Consider the following 23,700-nt stretch of genomic DNA (forward strand, 5'->3'; position numbering starts at 1 on the left):
TTCAGAATATTATACTGAACTGAACAAACTTGCTAATGTAGTTGCATAGTAATTTTCATGCTTGGAAAGGCATAGTCACACGTTGTCAAAGTGCTACGGTAGGTAGGTATATGTAACGTGTGACTACGCCTTTCCAAACATGAAAATTACTATGCAACTACATTAGCAAGTTTGTTCAGTTCAGTATTCTGAAAATCTTGTTTTATACTTACTTTTTCAGCGTCGTTTTTTGTCGTAGTTGGGTTTTAGTTTTTTTACTTTTTATTTATTATTTGTACTATTTTGGTGTTAAAGTGTATTTGTGGCGCATAATATTAACAAAAATTAAATTGATGAACTAATAAGTAGTAAAGAAGCTATGAACGAAAAGATGTGAATTATATGCAATCAGCCCTTGAATACAGGTAAAGTCACAAGCAAATGCTAGTAATATATATATATTCAAAATGTACAAGTAAAGCGCTTTCAAATGATACCAAACACGGCATATTTATCTTAACTTTATTTTTTAACTCTGTATGTTTTGTCCGCTAGAGGGCGCCACATTAGATTTTGTGAAACCCCATATAGCCTATAACCAGCGGACAATTACGACGCTTCTAATGATATGTCATTTGTCGAATTCTGATAAGTAGTTTAGAAGTTACGAGGGAACACATGAACATACATACATACNTCGCCGGTGGTGTCGCGGAAGTCTAAGGCTACGGCCGGATACTCGCGACACCCCCACTTGGACGATGACGGAACGCCGCGGAGGTTTTAGTGGGTAGGTATACCCCGTCCTTTTCAGGACGGAGCAGTGCCCTTCTCAGGGTGCCGGGAGTCCCACACACCACCCTGTCCCCCGGCAGTAGTGACGGTGCGCAAAGCATTTCCTCCGCGACAAAAAAAAGGGGGGCCCGAAACGAGCTGTGCCTAGGGGCCCCGAGATGGTTAATCCGGCCCTGCGTGTCGTCACCAGCTCGCCAAGTCAATTGATATACTCGTGTCCGAGAGACGATGCTGGCAGCATTTCCTCTCGCTGGAAAGCTACTTAGCTTTATCGCAAGGAAAGAGCCAGCATAATATAGACTGGCTCCTGTATGACGCCGATTTTTCGGCGCTAACGGCTCATAGCTACATTTTGGCTGTCAGCGCCGTTCGGTTAGCGTGTACTTGTCAGTGCGATTCTAAAACTAGCCTTGTATTTTTAAGGGAAACAATCCGAAAGAGTAATTTTGCATTCTGTGTCCAAGACTCAAGGTTTCAATAAAAAAAACTAAGAAAATAACGTAAGTCTCATCAACAGTTTATTCGTCATCGTTGTCGGAGTGCAGGTAGCGCACCTCCGGGTCATGCGTCGCGCGGCCGCGCAGCGTGGCCAGCGCCGCCCGCCCCCGCGCGCCCCTCGCCCCCGCCGCTAGCCACGCCAGCCCCGCGCCGCATACCAGCACCGCCAGCGTGATCAGAACTCCCCTCCAGGCGCTAGATTTAGCTGGAAATAATGTTAAATCATCATCATCATCTCAGCCATAGGACGTCCACTGCTGAACATAGGCCTCCCCCAATGCTTTCCACGTTGATCGATTGGTAGCGGCCTGCGTCCAGCGCTTCCCTGCTATCTTTACAGTGTCGTCGGTCTATTGCCGCATAATGTTAAAATTCGTTAACTTGTGATTCTGGAAAGGGAAACGTATGAGAAAGAGGTCGACCCATAGACCTCGTAAAGGTATAGGAAGGCGCTGGATTTTGCTAAAAATAATTCCAAACTTACAGCTTGTAGTTGTGGCAAGCATAACGTAGGTGGTCCACCATAAGACGACATCTTAAAGGTATAGGATGGCCCTGGATGTAGGCCGCTACCGATCGGCCAATCGGGAAATCATTGTCTCTCATTGGCTTATCTTCAGGAGTGGTAAATGAAAGTTTAGTCCTACACTCCCTACGCTCTAACGTAGGAGATGGGTTTAGGAGGCCTTATGTTAGCATTATTCTCCCTAGTCACCTCTTACGATATCGAAAAGAGTCAGCATGGTCCTATACTCTACAGTCTACCGGAACCACACGGCTATTAATTATACTAAGGTATAATATTAACTGCTTACTTTAGGGATACATAGCGCTGTCTGGAATTGTCCAAAAATATGTATTTATTTAAAGTGTCTGTAGGTCACCATTCATCATCATCAGCACTCATTTCACACAATATTTCACATTCGACCTCATTTTCATAAAACAGCCGCAGAAAAAGAAACCGCTCAGAACGTCAAGTGTCAAGTGACTGACAGCAAGGAAAAACTGTACATTTTTGACTATTGTAATTTTTCATCAAAGTTTTAGGGTGTCTATCTTAAATTTCTGGATTGTAAATATTCTTCTCCTTCTTTTCCTTTTTGTATGAGTGCGTGTTTTAAACTGTAAATTCTGTAAATGGCTTCTGTTATTTCCGCGTGACACGTCATACAGGGTGGCTCCGGACCACCTCTAAATGTCTATTACTAAAACATGAAGCCTACCAATAAACGATCTAATGGCGTATAGACTAANGGGGATGTTGCCTGGGTCAAAAAGCAAGAGTTTTAATTAGTCCGTCAGTTAACTTATCAAAAAATACTCTACCCGTATTTTTCACTTTTTCAAACTAATGAAAATTTAAAGAGATAAAGCGCCCCAAAGTTCATAAGAAGAGGCCCGTGACGTCAACGCTTGCTTAAAAATGCCGCACGTTGTGACGTCGTGCGCAACTTCAACGCACCATAACTATGTAATTATTTGTTAGATTGACAAATAAAATTATACGTGTCCAATACTTTTTGATATTAAACATTACGGACTAAAAAAATTTTTTTAGGCAACTAGCCTATTGTTTTTATTGATATGACTAAAGAAGCGTGTTCTTGTATGAGTTATTAAATTATCTAAATCGTAGAAGAAAAACCGAAAAAACCGAAAAACCCGGATTTATAACTGACAAAAACCGAGTTCCAAATTGTGTCGGTTATCCGGTTTTTTCGGTTATCCGGTTAACCGGTTTGCATGCCCTAACATACATACAAACATACATACATACATACATAGCCTGTCAAAATCATAACCCTCCTTTGGCTTTGCCGTAGTCGGGTAAAAATAAATAATATCATATCTCCTCTCGCCTCCGAATTTGTGGAAACCAGGCCTAATCGATGCTGTCTAGGGTGATACATCTGCCTAGCAAATGCCTACTCACTATTGTCTTGTAAATGCCCAGGTCATATCCGAGAAGACATGTAAAAGAAACATGCTTGACATAAACAAAATTCCATTGTTGTTCTGTTATGCATATAATCCTAAGTCAATATTATTCAGGCTGACCTTGCTTCGGGCCGAAACAAACGTTTGACGTCAGGTATTGATTAGCCGGCTGGTGTTTCCCTCGGTCCTGTCGGCATCTGTACTTTTTTATAAAATCCTTTGCTTTACTTAAGGTTATGGTAAGGAGTTCGTAGAATTGTCTTTTCTTCTTAGGGTACCCCAGGGGTGCCAACAGGGTCCTGTACCATTACCCTCGTTATCTATCTCAGATTCTTCTGAACCGTAATAGTTAAGCAGTTGAAATTAACACTTTTTTATTATTCTTTTCACTTAACAACAAATACCGACTATCTGGTGAAGGTCGCGGTAAGAACCTGGATGCGGGCAACGCAGGACCGTTCATTGTGGAAAGCCTTGGAGGAGGCCTTTGTCCAGCAGTGGACGTCATTTGGCTGAAACGACGAACAACAAATAAAATAAGAAGAGCCCCATACAAGATATTCTGTCGATTCTTCTCTCTTCGTAACCTACCACTTTTAATTACTGATTGACATTAAAAATACATGCAAATTAACATAAAGGTACCTTAGGGTGAATGACCCTTCTAAGATCTTAACGGCATTTTTGGGAGTGTCCGATTTAAATATGACCTTAAATACGTCTGAGGTTAAAATGAAACAGACAAACGCTTTGCTGCATGACAACATCGATTTTGAATTAATTTAATTCAATATAAAAAAATGTGTATTAGCGGCCGCCCGCGACTTCATAGTTCATACGCGTGGATCCCGTTTTACTCCCTTAGGGGTTGAATTTTGCAAAATCCCGTCTTAGTGAGCACCTACGTCCCAAAAGGAACCCTCATGCAGTGACCTTTCGCTTGTATATTATGTACTAGCTTTCCGCCCGCGTGCAATTTTTTCTGTCTCAGTAAAACTTTATCGCGCGCGTCCCTGTTTCAAAAACCGGGATAAAAACTATCCTATGTCCTTTCCCGGGACTCAACTATATCTATGCCAAATTTCATCAAAATCGGTTCAGTGGTTTAGGCGTGAAAGCGAGACAGACAGACAGAGTTACTTTCACATTTATAGTATTAGTATAGATCTAGATTTAAAGTTTAAAACCCACATGGTTCCGGTTGCATTCTGGACTGGTTTCTTGCTGAGAAAAACTCAATTTGAATTTTAGACTATGTTTCTTTACTATTTCTATGTTGATGGTGGTCAGTAATGACCGTTGCACTATAGTAATGTGTGTTTAATGCCACAAAATTACTACGAGCAAACTGAAAAAGACATTGATGCGAGACAATATTTACAAATGATGATGATGGTTCTACCACTGCTTCGGGACAATAAATGGGCCAGTAAGAAAATAACAATTAAAATGCTCATTAGAACTATAATAATGCCTAGCCTACTAGAACTTAAATTCTTTTACAATTGTACAATTTCTTTTTAGAAATGCTCTTCAATTAGCATACAATGCATGTTTAATAAAACCGGCTTTTTCAAAATGAATGTATTTCAATGATAATGAGAAAAAAATCTGCTGCATCAGATAGAACAGCCAAAATAAATGCAAAAAATAAATATCCTATTAATTTGTTGTCGGTTTTTCTTTCAATGGGAGAGTATGCCGAGCCCATTGCCACTTCATTTGATTAATAATTATCGCAGCAAGTTCTAATTTCCCTAGGGCAGGAGGCCTGCGCCCTTTATGTCCTCCTCCCACATCTACTAAAACTAGAATAATATCCTATTAATTTAATAAATCGTAAGTTTTTTTTTTCTTTACTTTGCCAAATATTATTTTTTCGCAGAATTTAACCTTATAAGCCACAGGAAGGATGCCCTATCAGTTCCTGTCTAAAATAAGTTTATTAAAAATCATATTTAACGCACTTTTACGTCCATTTCTAAAATTCTCTTAATTTATTCTATTAATACAATTAAATTCCTTTCATAGCAAGTTTAGTATATTTCGTTGTGACTACATTAAAATTCATCTTCCAAGTACCTAGTTTCCTTCTTATGAGTTAGCTTACTACGCAGTTGGTCAGCAAAATGTCGAAAATATTTTAATTTGGTTCATTAAAGACGTGTCTGACCATGTTATTTTATTGCATGGTGTAGAACATTCGATGGTCCGAGGTTTCCTGATCCGAGTCCATAGCTAATAATAACTATTAAATAGTAGATATACGAATATTAATAATTTTAAATCTAGTTTTGAGGCTTGTTTTATAATTACCTCCCTCGCAGCTTCTACGTGAAGCGATTTCGAATTAGAATCTGTCACGAATGTTACATTGTCTACTGGAGGCGTTGACATAATTTCGAGACTTCTAGAGTATTCCCAAGATTGCTTATCACTATGAAGTATACAGCAATCAATCAGAACCGTCTGGGGTAGACAGAGAATGTTATCTCCAATTGAACCTAGGTCGTGGGTCTAACTAGTCGTGAACTTGTTATGCAACTGTCTGTCTGCAATCAGTTTCTATTTTAGAATACTTATCCTGACAATCCTGTGGGTAGCTGATATGTCTATTATATTAAATTTCCAACGAGAGGCATCATCATTTCAGCCGCAGGACGTCCTCTGCTGAACAAAGGCCTTTCCCAATGATTTCCACATCGCACTGTTGGTAACGGTTGGATGCAGGCCGCTACCAACCGAGAACTCTATAATTTCTGCTATTTATCTACCTCTATTGATTCCTTCTGGATCCAAGACAGTTAAGATCCCATCAAAAACNAACGGTTGGATGCAGGCCGCTACCAACCGAGAACTCTATAATTTCTGCTATTTATCTACCTCTATTGATTCCTTCTGGATCCAAGACAGTTAAGATCCCATCAAAAACAATACTTGTCAAAAAAACCAAGTCTCGCAACTCAGTTGTTCTACGGTAAAAAGTTGTGAGATCCATGTAATACCAAGTCCAGGCCAGGAAATCTTTAACGTTTTACATAAATATATTGACTTGGCCATCGCATGAAAACACGTGTAAATTAAATTATTTAGTGCGATGGCCAAGTCAATAATTTATGTAAAACGTTAAAGATTTCCTGGCCTGGACTTGGTATTACATGGATCTCACAACTTTTTACCGTAGTAAAACTGAGTTGCGAGACTTGGTTTTTTTGACAAGTATTGTTTTTGATGGGATCTTATTATCATATTCCAAATGTGCTGAAATGTAAAAAAATGGACAGATAATCTTACCTATCATATCGAGGCAGACTTCGAAGTAGTCGGGACAGCAGTTATAGCTGACGAGGCAGGTATACGCGCAGCTACACCCTATCAGGGCCAGGTTGCCACTTCCACATCTGCCCTCGCATGTGCTAGCTGAAAACATAATAACGTTAAGCCGACATGAAATTCAGTTACATACATTTTTCAATGAGTTCACAAGGTCAGCGGTTAGTCTGAAACAATTTTTTGTCTATTGTAACAATAATCTTAGCTACCAATATTATAAATGCGTTTGCATGGAGGATGTCAACATGTTTGTTACTCTTTCACGCAAAAACCACTGAACGGATTTTGATGAAACTTTACAGTATTATTCTTTATAACCCAGAATAACATTATAGGCTATAATTTATAACGATCTGTGACAAACTAAATTTCACGCGGGTGAAGCCGCGGGCGGCTAAAACTAGTCATTCAATAAAGTTACTTTTTTTATTTATTTTGGAGTTCTAGGTCTAATCGTGAAGGAAATGAATAGTCACTACAATATTATGAAGTCCCTAACTGATCTGTTTTGCCTGGTTGCTGGTAGAGAATGGCACATGGCATTAAGTTCGCCTTTTGTACCGCTTATTTTGTGTGTGCAATAAAGATTTTAATCTTTACTTATAATAAATCTGTAGACAGGTCAATTCTGTACATGAAATATATTTTCAAAATAACTATCAGGGGGTGATTAGTGATCGATACTGATGCCAAAAATGCAATCAGTAAAATTTTTGTCTGTCTGTCTGTCTGTCTGTCTGTATGTTCCTTATAGAAACAAAAACTACTCGACGGATTTTAACGAAACTTGGTACAATTATTCTTCATACTCCTGGTCAGGTTATAGTATACTTAGGAATTCCCACGGGAACGGGAATTAGCGGGAAAATCCTTTTGTATGAAAAATCTAAACCGTTCAAGTTATACGCTTGAAATTTGGCATGCAGGTACCTTAGTAAACTTAAAGCTTAGTTACAACAGGATATTGCTAAATTCCCACGGGAACGGGAGTTAGCGGGAAAAAACATTTGTATGGAAAAATCTAAACCGCGTAAGATAGATAAAGGGGGTAAAACGGGATCCACGCGTACGAAGTCGCGGGCGGTCGCTAGTCAATAAATAAATTACTCACGTAACATAGCTGGAGGTGGAGTGACCATGTTTCTCTTGGCTATAGTGCAGTTCTCCCCTTGCAGTATGGCGACATCGTCGATGGCTATGTCACTGGTGAATCTCTTGCCTCGAATGCCTTCCATCACTATCTGGAAGATAAATAGTTTTGTATGAAGACGACTTTAATAACACTGTGGTCTCATAAGTCATCGTCATAAAAAATCATAAAAACCATCATTGGACTTAACGAACATTGAAAAAAAAAAGAATTGGTAAAATTGGTCCAGGTGTTGTTCAGTTATGCGCTATACCAACACATAGTTTCTGAGATTTCGTGAAGAGTGACTCAGTCAGTCAATCTTTTGCTTTTATAAATTTTATAATTATGGATTTATTTTTATTGGCGTTTGTACAAGAAGCGCAAGTGATTATCCGAGACAGGATTTTTTTAGGGCTGTGTTTTTCAAATTCTTTTTTCACATCTGTAATTTCACTAAACCTATTTTGAAAAGGTCATAGAATCAAATCAAAGGTCAAAGATTGTTTTAGTTAAATAACATTTCTGATTTACCTGAAAATTATCATTGAAATCATGAAGCTGGGAGACCCCCCTATACCAAAAGTCCCCCTGGTCTCCCCATTGCTCAAACAATACGTATTTCTTCCTTGTTTCTTCTGGCAGCTTGAGCATGGTCTGAAGAGGAATGTTGTCTGGTTTCTGGTACACCCTCAAGCCTCCGAGGTACCTGAAAAACATTATTTTGTTCATAAATCTTAGGTGCCCATCAATCCCAAATAATTCGTGCATTAGAAAAACCCTTCATGCATGAGCATCTGGTTCTGGTACAACTAAAACTCCAAATACCAATGTTTTTATGTCCTAAAAGATATACCTATCCCCATTTGCTTTTAACCACTCAGTCCAAATTATTAAAGCTACAGACGGAGGTGGTTGGGCCTAGGTTGAATTTCCAAGAGGAACACAGAAAAAAAAATAACTTTATGTGACTTCCCTTTAGTCAGATCATTGGAGACGTGAGTCAAATTGTACAAACAAAAATCTGTAAGTTTTCGATTCGAATGATCCATGCTAGAAGCATATAAGAAGAAGAAGGTTCGTCAAGACGATGCCCACCTGCCAAACATGTGGTAGTAGAAGGAGAAGCACCCATCCTTAGCTATTTCCATGTCGTATATGGGTGAGATGAGACGCGCCGTCTCGTTCTCTAGTCGGGACGAGCTCTCTATGTACATGTAATACCCTGGAAAATAATAAAATAGCTTTTTAATGTGTCCCAAGTAACTGTGCTCAATACTTAGTAGTTTAGTAATTAGGCACTTCAGGATTTCAAATCTTCAGAATCAGAAAAGCAAAGATGCTTGGATCCTGAATTCGAACAACAAATCAGCGAGGAACCAAATATGTAGTCGATGATAAAATGTCAATTCGGGGTCCCATTAAGAGCATTTTCATGTAAAATGTTGCCAAGACGAACCGTGTGGCTCGCACTGTGAAAAAGTTGTCAGATCTCATTCTAACTCTACACGCCCTAACTGTACAGCTTTTTTTTTGCATAACAAGGCAGGTATTTGACCACAATCGCACCTGATGTTAAGTGGGATGTAGTCTAGGATGGTACATATCTGCCCTGTAGTGCCTATTCACTCTCGCTTTGAAAAGGCCCGGATTTAAGTCTTCGGGAAAGACAGCAGCAGGCAGCGAATTCCAGTCCCTAGCTGTTTGTATAAGAGTCAGCGAAACTCTTAGTGCGAGCTGGTGGAATGTCGACAATTTAGGGATGGTAAGCTAACCTGCGTCTGGTTCCCCGGTGATGGAAGGGGGCTGGTGGAATTAGCTCGTGTAAGCTTTAACTATACATATGTGACATGGCAGTAAATAACTGCCGAATTACCTGCTCCTCCTTTCCCAATGGTGTGGTCGAAGGAAGGTCCAGTGTTCATGAAGGAGCTCGGCGTCTTCCTGTTCAACCGCTCCCAGTCGAAGTCGTGGAGGCTGTCTTGGATCCAGCCGCACAGGTCTGGGTCTTCGAAGTCGCAGCTCGTCTTCGAAACCATTGCGGAATCTGAAGAAGACAGGTTCATCTGCTAAGTTTTCTATAGTTTATAACGTTTTCTAATTGACCTTTGATAGGTAGAGGATATTTCTGAAAGAAAACTGGGAAAGTAAGCCTTCAGATTAATTGGACGTAGTTTGTCACATGATACCAAAGAATCGACCAAAGAACGGTGAAACTTCAAGTCAGGTATCTTACGCTGACAACCAAACATTGAAAGAGAGGAGATCTTCTAGATTTGACCAAGCGTGAGAAGAACTCACACACGAAGTGTGTGCACATCATGTAATTTTGCTAATTTGAACAGCACACCAACAATGCCTAACCAACAGAATATTGTTAATACCTATTAATAAAGTTCCGTTGGTTTACAGGACTATTTACATCTCTCGTCCTCACCGCTGCAACTCCTGTGTAGCCAGGATCTACAGCTTGACCGCCAATAAAAACCCAACCAGTGAAGGTCAAGTTTGTCGGAAAAGTTAAACTGTCATTAGACCCGTAACGAAATTAATCAGAAGAGCATAGGAGGAGTTTGAAGTTAAGCTTTGACTTCCCTCCAGTGCAAAGCGGATCGCGGTCCCGTTGGTTTGCTTTAGGTACGGAACCTTAACAAAAGCACCTGAAAGTTTTCATAGAAGTCTCTTACCAACACAAGAAGGCATAGTAGTGTTCCACGACTTTCCATCGCAGTACATGGCAGTTGTCCCGACCAGCTTGAAGCCAGGCAGGCAGAAAAACACTAGGAAGGCGTCCGAGCGAGACGTGATGACCAGACCGTTCGTCAGCTGAGGCACTGGGCACCCTGGCTCTAGAAGTTTATGAATAAAAGTTATTTATTTTTTGCAATTAGGTAGGCTCTAAAAAACCGCTTCTACACTACACATTTATAGAACATAGTAAGGAGCGAATGTGAAGCTTTGATGATTTGTGTTGGAATAAGGATACCCGATTCGGAATACGACGCTAGCTGCGCTGTTCGCAAATCACAGCGCAAGTTTTTAGATGGGGAGAATGAAGTTTTTTTTTAGAGAACCAATGCCTTGGTGAAATTATTGGCTTATAATATGAAATAGGCAATAAATACATATTGTGAGAGCACTAGTCTGGATGCAATCAAAAAATTAGTATTGATACTTGTAGTTGAGTTGGAGATAAAAAATCTGCTCCAGTTTTGTGAGCTTTTGGGTTCGGCTTTTACCCGTGGTCCCCCCAACATGTCCCCCTGGTGGGTCCACGGGTATTTTTTTTTACCCGTTGTCCCACCGTTCTGAACTGTGTTTGCCAGTGGGTCTACGGGTAATTTATTTTAACCATGGTCCCACCGCACTAAGTGGCAAACATTGCATGTCACCTAGGTATCTATAATAAACTAATAATAAATAAACCCACATGTGTGATGTGAAGATATTATAAAAAATGTTCTTGCATTAATTTCGATGTATCCTTTATTCTCAAATAAATGTGAGCTATAATTATTTTCTATAATTAATTATAGATTTTTTAATAATATTATAGATAGGTACCTAGGTGACATGCAATGTTTGCCACTTTGTGCGGTGGGACCATGGTTAAAATAAATTACCCGTAGATAGACCCACTGGCAAACACTGTTCAGAGCGGTGGGACAACGGGTAAAAAAAAATACCCGTGGACCCACCAGGGGGACATGTTGGGGGGACCACGGGTAAAAGCCTATACGATATTTGCTTGGGTGATACGTACTGACACACGTCGGTTTAGGCGTGTCCCACTGCGCGTTCCGGCAGGTGGCGTACCGACTGCCGACCAGCTCGAACCCGTAGTTGCAGGAGAACCTGATGAGCTTGCTGCGACTGCGCCAGCGCAGTCTGCCGTTGGCCAGGCGAGGCACCACGCACTGGCCGGGGACCATTTCTGAAAGAATTCGCAAATAAAAATGAATTGATGTTCGTTAGTCTGTTTAAAACTCGAGAACGGCTGGGCCGATTGAGCTGATTTTGGTTTTAAAATGTTTGTCGTAGTTAGTCCAGGGTAGGTCTAAACGGTGAGCAAATACGCGCGCGATATTGTTTTTCTTTGACAGACAAAATTCCACGCGGGCGAAGCCGCGGGCGGAAAGCTAGTCGGAAATAATTATTATTGCTGTCGGGATTGCTACCATGTACCTTAATTTTGAGTTTCCGATATTTCGGCACTGTTGCAAGCGCCATGGTCACAGAGTAACTGACAAAACTTGCGGGTGAGATGTTATGGGCAGTGCTGAAATATCGGTAACTCAAAATTAAGGTACATGGTAGCAATCCCGTCAATAATATTTAATTATGTTAGTGACTATGAAAGTTTAAAACAATAAATCTGAAATCATTCCTACAAAAAATATGGCTTCATTTGTTGCCCATTAAGACTGTCCTAGGTTTTCTACTTCAGCGGAGTTGTGCTTAAGTGCAGGGCATCCAAAAGGGGCATTTTTGCGGTTTTACGGTTATATCGCGTAAAGGACTTACAGTATCGAAAACTGATCTTCATGACGGTTGAAGGGCATTTAATACTGCATTGAATAAGACCAAATTCATTTGTTTTGAACAAACCGTTCTCGTGCTTCAACAAACTAGGTAGAACAATATAATAATGACCCTCTCTACGTAGACACCTCCAATGACTCGTTACCCGCAGACTCCCAAGCCTTGTAAAGAGTCACCTTAACCAGCGTATCCCTGTCAAGGCTTGCGAGTTGGATTTGCCTATCCTTGTTCGTCCCAGCAGATTCTTACTACGCTTGCTGCACCTCTTCCTTGCACTCTCATGAACGACTCTGTGTTATCTACTGTGGCTGCCCCTCTTCCTTGCACCCTCCTGCACGACTGCGTTGTCCAAGGTTCAATACCTACTTTTCTACCCTATCGGCCATCACTTCACAAGCTATGTGCCCCGCCCACTGCCACTTTATAGCAATTCTGAGGGTTTGTCACTAGCGGGCTATGAGTTTGCCTAGTTTTAACTCTATTTCCGACCTCCTATGTATAAAAATAATATAATTTAGCTTGTTTTAAGTTTGTTTATGTTTAGACCAGCCACCTCCCACGCCCTCTAACGTCGGATGTTTCCCGCTGAATCCAGGAGTGCGTCCGGCCGATAACACAGCGGTCTGCTATCACTGATTTGCCACGGTTTTATAAAAACAAGTCAATAAAAAATATATGCGTCACACAATGCAGTTCTAGAGTATATATTATTTTATTTAAGCTAATTAATTATGCTTGTGTCACGAGTGGGCTCACTACCAATAGTCGAGCGTCAGCAGGGTTCGAACCCGCGTTCCGCGGATCGGCCAATCCGACTCCTTCACAACAGTGAAGAACGTTATTTTCCTAGATACGGAACACCGTATCTAGGAAAATAACTAGTTATAATTAATTTCATAGCTATCGAAAATCTATTTTTGTAATAATAATAATAATTGAGTTTTCAGAGCTTCGTTCGTTTCAGCCAAATGACGTCCACTGCTGGACAAAGGCCTCCCCCAAGGATTTCTATAACGACCGGTCCTGCACTGCCCGCATCCAGGCTCTTCCTGCGGCGGGCTTCGTCGGTCCACTTAGTGAGAGGTCTGCCCACGTTTTCAGAGCTTAAAGGATGTGTTTTTTAAATCCTCATACAACTTTGTGGCACGTGGTTTCCACCTGTCTCATATTGGTAGAGTCTGATACAACAAAATAATTCTCTAGTAATTGGAATGTACTATTCTTTAGGACAGAACTTGTCTATAAGTAGTATGCAATAGGCTGGTACAAGTATGTCCCACATGGTTACTGAAAAACATTTAAAAAGAGAGAGAACAGAGGGTTTATTTATTTATTTATCTTATTTTTGTCTTCAGTTTCAGTTACCTATTTGAAAATATCTTCATTTATTTATTATGTTGTTTTTTTATGTAAGACAAGGCAGGTTGACCGCAATCGTGCCTGGTGTTAAGTGAGATGTAGTCTAGGATGATACATAATCTGCCCTGTAAGTGCCTATTCACTCTCGCCTTAAAAAGGCACGGATACTTAGTGTTCAGGAAGTATATTATTTTGGACAGGATATTATTCGTTACCTAATTATAGAATAACTACCTACTACCACATAATATGTAATAGTACCTACTACTATTTGTACTTATTTAACGATTAATCCATACCCAAATAAATACGTTATTAATCATGGGTCTTACTTTGCTTTTGAACAAAATGTATGATGCGCAAACCAAAATATGCGCAGGCGGTTATCATTAGAGTGTTTTGGTATGTTTTTTTCCTCAAATTAATATGAGCGAAACCACGGGTACATTTAATGAATTAATAATATGAATTAATAATATGAATTTCGTGGTTAATATACAGCTAACGATCTCCCAAAGCTTCGACGCGCGCGTTCTTTATAAAAACTTTTTACCCAACTGAGGAGGGTTATGTTTTTTGCTCAAAAATTGAGAGGGCGAACTTAAACTTAGGGCATTCTCTCCCAGTAAGTAATCATTGAATCCAGCAGAGATGTTACATGATAGTTCATAGTAAAAATAAGAATAAACTTACCTACTTTATGGTTACTCTACTTTTCACGACTTCCAGGATTAAGTTAATTACGATTTCAATTTAAAAGATAAATTTCAAGAAAATAAATGTTCAATCGCTATTTCATTATCCAGAATTTTTAGTCTACCACTCGCAACCTTAGAATAATTATTTTAAGCTCGCAACATTTTGTAACATGTTAAAGTTGAATTAAAATACTTTTCATTTAATACTTAAACAGATGGTTGAAATTCGGATCTTAGATCAATAGGTATAAAAATTAGAGATGAAACGGATAGTTGTTTGGCCGGATACCGGATACCGGATATCCGGCCAGCTGCCAGGCCGGATAGCCGGATATCCGGCGGCCGGATAGTTGGCCCATTGTCTCGTTGCATGTCGTCACGAGTTTAGCACCGCACAGGTGCTTCGAACACGATCAGTGAGTCTATTAGTAGACTAGACTAGTCACACTTTTCTAAAATCGAATCCATCCGAATAGAATGTCAGATTTTGCCACTTGTCTAGGGGGCAGATCAATTCGGGCGATTTCGGTTTCTATCGTGAGTGTGTGATTGAATAGCGAAAATTAAATTACTTTACTTGCTGCGTAATCTGACTGAACTGCATGCATCATGTCATCAGACCATCAGTGAAAAAAAGGTCGCCCATTTTTATTTGGCAATATTTCGACGTTAACAGATATTTACTATTTATGTACATATTCGTCATTAGAGTGAATAGCCCAGTGGGTCTAGTCAAAATGCCATCGCAAACCAATAGGAAGTTTTCACTAATGTCAGTCGCCGCGTCACCAATAATTCGATTCGATCGGAAAATGGCAGCCAAAATGCACATTGAACCACCAACGACGCGGCGATATAAAAGTTCATTCAAAATCGAATAAAAGTTAAAAAATGTCTATGACTTTGCGATTGTTTTTACTTTTTTTAGCTTTTTTTTTTAATTTGTTTCTTCCTTCTTTCTGCTCTCTGTTTATTTATTTATATTATATTATATTTGACAAACGTCTAAAATCTGTCAAACTCCATACAAAAAACTCCGGTTTACGTCATAGTTACGGTCAAAGTTAGGTGGTACAACTCACCCTATTGGTTTTCGATCGAATCGAAGCTTATCACGTTTTAGTAATCGCAATGAAAATGGCGGGTGTTGCGATTCGATTCGATTTTGATTGAGTATTAAATGCATGTTGGCTAAGCCTTTGTATGGTAAATTTCAATCCATTCTTTCGATTATCGATAGGTAGGGCTTTGCGATTCGATTTTTTGCCGTTTGACTAAGCCTTTTTTGCTATCGACCTCTTTTGCGATTTGTTTATTTGTTTGCGACTGGTTTGCGATGGGTTTGCGATTTTAAAGTGCGTTTTGACTAGACCCGCTGAGAAATAAATTAGTTTTTTGAAAGGCCTTAATAATGGCTTTTTTGTAACTTTTTGAACTTTAAATAAAAGCCGTCATTATTATAAGCCATTTTATTGATATTTACCTCAAAGAATAATGTAATTCATTTTATTAATAGGAAATTGTCGTAGTTTTTTAATATCCGGTATCCGGCCGGATAGTGAGTTACTATCCGGCATCCGGCCGGATAGTAAATTTAGGCCGGATATCCGGCCTACCGGATAGTTGCCGGATATCCGTTTCATCTCTAATAAAAATCATCATGAAAATTGAAAATGTAACATAGTAACTACTCGTATTCGTAATAAAAGGTATACCTACCTAATTATGGGTAATAAAATTGTATTTCAATTGTGACGAGTAGAAGTAGGTAACTGCAAGCAAAAGGTCAGTCTAGGGCCGGGAGTGCTGGGAAGGTTGGGAAGTAATTTGCCCAGCTGTGGGACACAGTATAAAGCGCTTTTATAACACAGTCATCCAATCAACTATAACACCAATAATGACACGTTTATAATAATGTTTAAATCACAAACATATTTTTATCACTAAAAATAATTGAATTAGTTTGGTAAAATAAATAACAAAAATTTTAATACTTACGAGCATCTATGACGCTTAATACAGATAAAAACAAAATCCATTTAAACATGTTCACTTGTTACTATCACTAAATTAAAATAAAATGTAAAAATTTAATAAATTATCCGAAATAAAAACTGTTTGTTAACAACATGAGTATGTTCTGGTTACTGGGTAATGATCATTTTGCAAAGTGACTTTTAACTGGGTCAAAGATTAAACGAGCGGCAGAAACGTCACTCCATTTACTGAAACATTCGAGCTTCAGCACTACGAGGCAGAGCGCCCTCGTCCAGAAATTACTATACGTGTACGTCTCTTAATTTAAAGATTTATCCATATCTCTTTTCTCAACTTACTTTATGCCAGGCAGGATATCGTCGCAAATATTCCACTAGTAACGATAGTGTTTCTATGGTAAAATAAAAATAAAATATTATGCAATAAAATTTTTGAATTTGAATTTAAATACTTAAATACCAAGGATTTGCACTACTTTTGCTTCTTAAAATTGTCTGGATGTTTCACATGTTTCTTATTATAGTTACTTGCTGCTAGGATAATGGATTTTTAAACGTTTAATATTCGTATTATTTTTATGAGTATCATGTAGGTACTCGTGTTTATAAATACACAACAAGGGTTCCGATTAGCAAGCCGGGCTCACATTCGATGGTTGGCAGAAATTTCTTAGTACATTCAGGACTAAAACTCGATGTAGGCAGATAACTCCAAACGCTTTCAGGACGGTAGCCTTCTGCGTATGTATTTAATCTTTGCCCACACGGGATGCGCGCGCGCAGCTATCGGAGGAAGCTTCCGATATTCTGCTGAATGCTATCAACCGCTGACTGTATTTTTAACAAACAGATTACTACAAAGAATTTAATCAGTATCTTATCGCAAAATTCGGCATCCCCTATTGTTTCCAGTGAGTCATAGACAACAGGTCTATGGTTTTAATGGTTTTATCTTTCTATAGCATGCGTACTTGCTTTTTAAAATATATTTTATTATATTAGTATTTTTCTAATAAAAGTGCAATTAACTTTATATTTGAAAAATACCTACTGTCTACAAAGCACCCATGAATTTCGATGTTTCGTTATTTCATGAAATGTTTCTCTTCCTCGTACGCGCTATACAGGGTGTGGTTTTGTAAAACAACTTTTTACTAGTAAAAGTAAAGTAATAGTTAACATTTTATTTACATTTTTCTTGTAATTACTTTCATGTGTACTACCATGATGAGATTTTGGCACTAACTAAAAACTTTTCAAAAACTAGAAAAGTTAAGTTTGATTTTAAATGAAAAAGAAATGTAAAGGATGGGTGGGTTAATAATAAAGAAAGTTTTTAACTTGAACATCGTTTACTGACAAACGTTTTTGTGTAGTTTACTTAAGTTAAAAGTAGGTAAGTAATTAAATAAACAGTAGATTAATTACTTATTTGGTAACAAAAATAGTTTAATTTATAACTAAAACTCTATTTTGCCTATTCATCACACTGAAATCATCATTTCAAGGAAATCATTAATTGACTGAAACCATACTGAAACACTAGGCTGAGTTTCACCACCTAACTTTAACGGTAACCGGTGCTTTTTGTATGAAGTTTGTCAGATTGTTTACGTTTGTTAAAGTTATAGTACAGGTTATAGTAAGATGGTGCAACTCAGTTTTAGGTTATAAAGAGGGTTTCCTTTATAAGATTAGACCAGTTGGCGCCACTGCACTGGCGAGTGATAGATAGGACCTTCTGACAATGGAGCCAACTTCGTGATTGCAAATTAAAACCGCTTTAACGCTCACCGTGGCACTACTGCGTACCTAAGTCAAGTGACAGGACCTTAGTGGACCAGTGGCTCCAACTTGTGAAGCCCTCATTTAAAGCTGCCCCCTAGACCAGCGGTTCCCGAAAGGTGGTCCGCGGAACCCTAAGGTTCCGTAAAAAATATTATCCCACGTTTCGTGACCGACGTTGTTCGCGCGCACCGACTTGTTTACGCACAAGAGAGGGGCAGGGCGTGCGGGCGGAGTAGTACGGGGGTTCCGCTAGGAAAAGTATAATCAGTTAGGGTTCCTTGGAAAAAAAATTGGGAAACTCTGGCCTAGTCAAGTGTCAAAACGTGACAGTTGTTATAGATCGTGCCATCCACGAAGACGCGCCCCACCAATTTTTGGTCGAGGGAATCGCGGGGTGCGGGGAATTTGATCCGAGCAATCCGAGCGTCATTATTGTAGTGTGCGTGTGCACTCATGGATATTTTAGCGTGTACCGATAACACTCAAACATTAGCGTAAGAATGGTGTGGCGCGTTTTCGTGGATGGCATTATCTATCTTATATTTTGATTCACGTATACAAGTAGGTATCTACACACAAGGAAACGCCGGAGCGAAGGGATTTCAAAATTACAACTGTTACGTTTTGCCCCTTGTCTATCAGGGGGGCTGAAACGTTAAACGCTTTATTTCGAAGAGAATAATATAAAATGGCAGCGTTGCAATAGACAATGTTTTTCATTGATACTGACGGATACTCGGAAAAAATTGTATTTTAATTATTTTTTTCTTTAAAATAAGCACTTAGTCAAAATCACTAGCCTATCATTTCGAGCTTACCTAATTAAGTATGAAGTGGGTGAATATCAACAAACTCGTTTTTTGCCTAATTCCGGTGGCGAATTTTAATTTCCACTTTCCAAAACTTTTTTGTGGCAGAAATAATAGTAAATAACTTGTATTATTCAATGATATGGTAGAGATCAAAATATTATTAATACTTCTCGAGATATGTCAATTTGAAATTATCAAGAGCCACCGAAATTGTATTTGAGCCACCGGAATTAAGAACCAATCCACCGAAATTTATTTATACAGCGGACTTCGGAATGTTACGGATGATTGTCTCAAATTACTTATTTATTTGTAATCAATTAAGTATTATTATCCAGTAAAGATGTTTATAATTAAAAACAATATTCAGGCCTGTGTTGTGACCCTAAAAAAGCATCAAATCTTCCCACGTGAGTCGTAATAGCCGACTAAGGAATCAAAATACTGGAGGGTGGGCTGCAGCATCTTTCCGGGTATTATACTACCATACTGGAACTACCAACCAGCCTGCTAAGCATGGTGATAACGGCAAAATCCCTCCATAGAGAACAAATCCAAAACTTTCTGGCTCTAGCCGCCAACAGCCCCGTTATTCTAGAGTCATCACAAAGACATCATACATGACCCTCAAACCCAGAAACCAACTCTAGTCCCGGGAGGGCGACCAACTGCCCCAGGTTGGTGTTAGGTTTATCTTCCATAAGTAAAAATATTGGTCCAGGCTAGCCAAGTTTTCATGATGGTATCATACCTATCCTATACTCAGAATTACGCAACTAATTATTCGCTAAAGACCATGCGAACTGGAGATTAAGTATGAAGATATTTCTAGATCTATACCAGCTACTGAACTAACACATTACATATTTGTGACAGGGTAATTTAACGGAAAACTATGCAAACCTAGCGACAATGAGCTAGATGAAAGTAGTACAATTAAGAAACGGAGGACTAAATCCAGCCAGCCTCATAGAGAGAGAAGGCCTAGCAAAAGATGCCAGAACTGTAAAAGCGTACTGAGCTGCACCCTAATAGTACTGCAAAAATCAAAATGTAGTAATCATTTTTAGACGAACAGGCAATTTAATCACATTTGCATTCTCCGATCACCACACAGCTTATGACCGCAGTCTATGAAGGAACACTATCTGCGGTTGCGATCCTCATCAGTGAGGGACCGAGGAAGAAGAAGAAGTCATCACCGAAATAGAAGAATGCCGAATAAAAGATGCTCAAAAGCTGTCGACTGATGAAGCCTAAGCCACGACCAGTGCCAATCCAGCTCCAAAGCCCCACGAATTTTCATCTCGAGTGGCAGAATAGATTGCAACCTACGAGACTAGGGAAATTTTAGCTGTTTCAGGACTATTCTCATCTGTTTTTAAGATTCTGCTTAGTATCGATGTATAAATAGCTATCCAAGTCCTCACGCTGATACAAAGTGTATTATAGAGACGATTTTTTGTAATAAATCGAAAGTATGTATTTGCGAGGACCAAATTGAATATACCAACATGAATAACGAGGATAGCAGAACCATTTTGGTAAATGCCTAAGCTGCTAGGAGAGATTAAGAAGCACTACTAGTAATTAGGCTGAAGATCGAGATTATTCCGACACTTTAGCGAAGATATCCTAGACTTTAGCTTGAGTGAGATTAGAATGCCCTATTAAAAACAACAAGGTATGTACCAGGAGATAATGAAATCACAACTGAGCTTATGAAATCAGATGGAATGCTAGTACTAAAGTTCTCTTAAATACCACCATGTTTATTGGTCGATAAACCAAAAAATAAGACATGGTGGTGGTGCTAGAGACTGGAATGGAATGGACGTTGGCGATGGTCCAGAGTCAGGTGAGGCAGCTTTTTCCTGAAACATGACACTCTCGCTATCCAACATCCAGTCTCCCAGACAACCTCATTTTCGAAAAGACGTTCGTAATACTACGTATACATATTTAATGCTGCATCAAATTATGCAGAAGACTGAGGACTATAATCAGTCATTATTATTGGCCTTTTTGTACCTTCTTCGATTCGGTCAAGACCTTGGCTGTGCTACAGTCTCTTTAATGGCGTCAAATTGACTGTCGATACATGTAACTTCTGAATTTTGTATGAAATTTGTATGAAAACTTCATCATATCAGCCCTCCCCCAAGATCAGAACTCGAAACTTACCTGATTGCTGCGAGGGTTCAGAGTTGGAGACACGATAATCTCTTAAAGTCTTCACTACCTCCCACTTAGAGGTTTTCAAGCTTCTGAGCTAGACCGAGCTCAGTATCAAGATACGGCGAGTACATCACACAACTTCGATTCACTGACGATATTGTAGTTATGACTGAGACCTTAGTAGACCTAGGTACAATGCTCCAGAGCCAATAAGACCAATTCCGGCAATAGATTCGCCACCGGAGCCACCGAAATTGCGCCACCGGAATTGAAAAACTGTTACAAAATTCAAATTATAAAGAAAACTATAATTCAGATCAATAATTTCTGTATGCAGATACAACAAAACACCAAACTTTAATCATGTTAAAGAATCGTTTAGCATCTAAGTATGTAGCTTTCACTCATACACTTGCCAGCGAAATTGAAAAATTTTGTATTCCTGTGCCGCTGATACAAATATTTACGAGTCTGCTGGAAAAACAATACCACAAGTCGCAAGTCTTTATAGCCCGATCAGGAGGACACAGTTGAGTGATGCAGGGAAGAAGAACTCTACGTCTCTCAAAGCTTCTTTGGAGAAGTAAGAGAGTGTCAAAATTGAGCCACTGTAATTGCTTTTTTTCGTGGGACAGTTTTGAAAGGCTATTTAAAACACTTAAAATATGAAATATCACATTTCTTTCATATCATTTGGAAGTCTTATTTAATGTATTTTATGGCTATACTATTTTTAAATTACTAGAATCCCCGAGAAAGAAGGAATAACACAATTTATGAGTAGAAATAGAGTGAGGACGCGCCACCGCTATTAGATTTTGGGTCTTTGAAATTTTTTTTAGTACATAAAATAACTACCTATTGTCCTGAAGACTTTGCTATCGTGTAAAACGCTGTATAAACTATATACAGAAAAAAAATCATCGCTCTAGTTACATTTCTCCCATCGATTCTCAGCTCCGCCGCGTAAAAAACGTGTTTGGGATATTCACCCAAGTAAACATATTTACAGTCTTAAAGTTAGGAAGCTCATTTTTCTCACTCACTTAGAAGTCACAATATCATCTGATCGAAATTTTGGAAAAAACAATATTGGCAATTTTTCAATTAAATAAACATTGACACCGATTTAAATAAAATACCAAATAGGTATGTATTGCAAAAAAAGCACCTAGGGTCATAGGATAGTAAAAGGCCGTACTTTTCTTATAAAAAACAATTCTCAAAACTCGACTAGGTAAATCTCACCCATAGATATTTAAATCAAAAAATCAACCATTAAAAGTCACCATTTGCTTTAAATTGAATCGACTTTAGAGCTCACTTAAGACTGGTTTGATGCTATTTTTATCTTAATCTAAACAAAACCGTCGATTTCTTTTGGCGCGGTTCACATGAGTCATAGCACAACACAAATGGAGTGAACGATATTACGCCCGTATTCACAAACATTACTATGAGGTCTCACAGTGCGCGTGGACGCACAGGGTGATACACAAACCAATCACAGAGCTCTGTTCAACTGCTTTATTTAAACAAGCATCGTTTGTGAATACGGGAGACAGACTGATACAACACAACCAAATAGAGATTGAATTTATTGAAAAGCGTACTAAATTCTCTCAAGCTAAAACATACAATAATCCAGTGAAGCACTGTGTAGCTAGGATCTACAGGAACTGCTATCTTTATAACTTACATTCTAATGCCTAGTTCTACATTAAGTATCTTATACATAAAAGTAGTATTACCTACCTACATACAGGGTACATAATAATGTGTTTCTATTATGGCCAGCCATATTCATAGTCACTATAGTCAGTCAAAACGTTTTATTTTTGCAGCCTCACTTAACTCTTCAACCACACACGTAATCACAGAAAATAATCCAGCAATTCACACTTAGTGGAGGAGGATTATGTCCTCCAGCAATCGTCATCAGGTCATTTATTGTCCTGTAGGCCTAAGATGCGCGCCGTGATAACTTTTATCGACGTCAAAATGTATGGGCAAAATCGATAAAACGGCGTGATAACCGCTTATCGCGGCGCGCATCTTAGACCTACAGGTCTCCACTGCAGAAACACGACTCTCCAATTTACCAGAGGTAAATGATGGATTTGACCGACACTCCCCACACTGACCAGACGGGTTGAGGAGGCTTGATTTTCACATGTTTCTCCCTTAGTCACCTCTTACAGGCGCGGATCCACCGTTGTGGGCACTGTGTGCATGCCCACAACCCTAATTTGCTTGTTTTAATTATGATCTATTGATAAGATCGATAGGCATGTATGTATGTCCGGGCATGTAGTGATTCAACTCTCACTTTGCTAATTTTTGGTGGCTGTGCCCACAACCTTTTTTGAGGGCTGGATTCGCTCTTACAACATCCGAGGAAAGAGTGGGTGTGGTATCTCCAATTCATCAGACAAATTGAGGATTTGGCATACACTCCCCTGAACAACGGATAGTGGACACCTGATCTTCACATGTTGTCGTCTGTTACGACATCCATGGGAAGAGTGGAGGTGGTCTATTCTATTCTGCCAAAACCACACTGTCTCCAGCAATGTTTAAACTTAAGGTTTATTTAGCCTACCCTCCCCACACTGACCAGACAGGTTTGGGAGGTCTGATGTTCACAAATT

General features: G+C 39.1%; 1 protein-coding gene across 1 annotated transcript; it reads right to left on the minus strand.

Annotated features, from left to right (window-relative positions):
• Positions 1-1,277: 1,277 nt before the first annotated feature.
• On the minus strand, positions 1,278-16,432 carry Scr-c (scavenger receptor type C). Its single transcript, XM_028320061.1, has 9 exons — positions 16,273-16,432; positions 11,439-11,609; positions 10,363-10,524; positions 9,552-9,722; positions 8,774-8,900; positions 8,210-8,384; positions 7,658-7,787; positions 6,508-6,633; positions 1,278-1,507 (listed from the first exon to the last, which is right to left on the minus strand). Exons 1-9 carry the CDS (start codon positions 16,319-16,321, stop codon positions 1,293-1,295), a joined length of 1,326 nt encoding a protein of 441 aa, XP_028175862.1. The 5' UTR covers positions 16,322-16,432; the 3' UTR covers positions 1,278-1,292.
• Positions 16,433-23,700: the final 7,268 nt, after the last annotated feature.

The sequence above is a fragment of the Ostrinia furnacalis genome, unplaced genomic scaffold (assembly GCF_004193835.3).
Source record: "Ostrinia furnacalis isolate ACB-3 unplaced genomic scaffold, ASM419383v2 OfSCF7348, whole genome shotgun sequence".
Classification (NCBI taxonomy): Eukaryota; Metazoa; Arthropoda; class Insecta; order Lepidoptera; family Crambidae; genus Ostrinia; species Ostrinia furnacalis.

Bases quoted from the DNA above. Each gene is read 5' to 3' on its own strand.
- Scr-c (XM_028320061.1), bottom strand. From the start codon at position 16,321: ATGTTTAAATGGATTTTGTTTTTATCTGTATTAAGCGTCATAGATGCT. The intron at 11,610-16,272 runs GTAAGTATTAAA...GAATTCTTTCAG, and splicing joins ATTAAGCGTCATAGATGCTC to AAATGGTCCCCGGCCAGTGC. The intron at 8,901-9,551 runs GTAATTCGGCAG...ATTATTTTCCAG, and splicing joins CATTGGGAAAGGAGGAGCAG to GGTATTACATGTACATAGAG.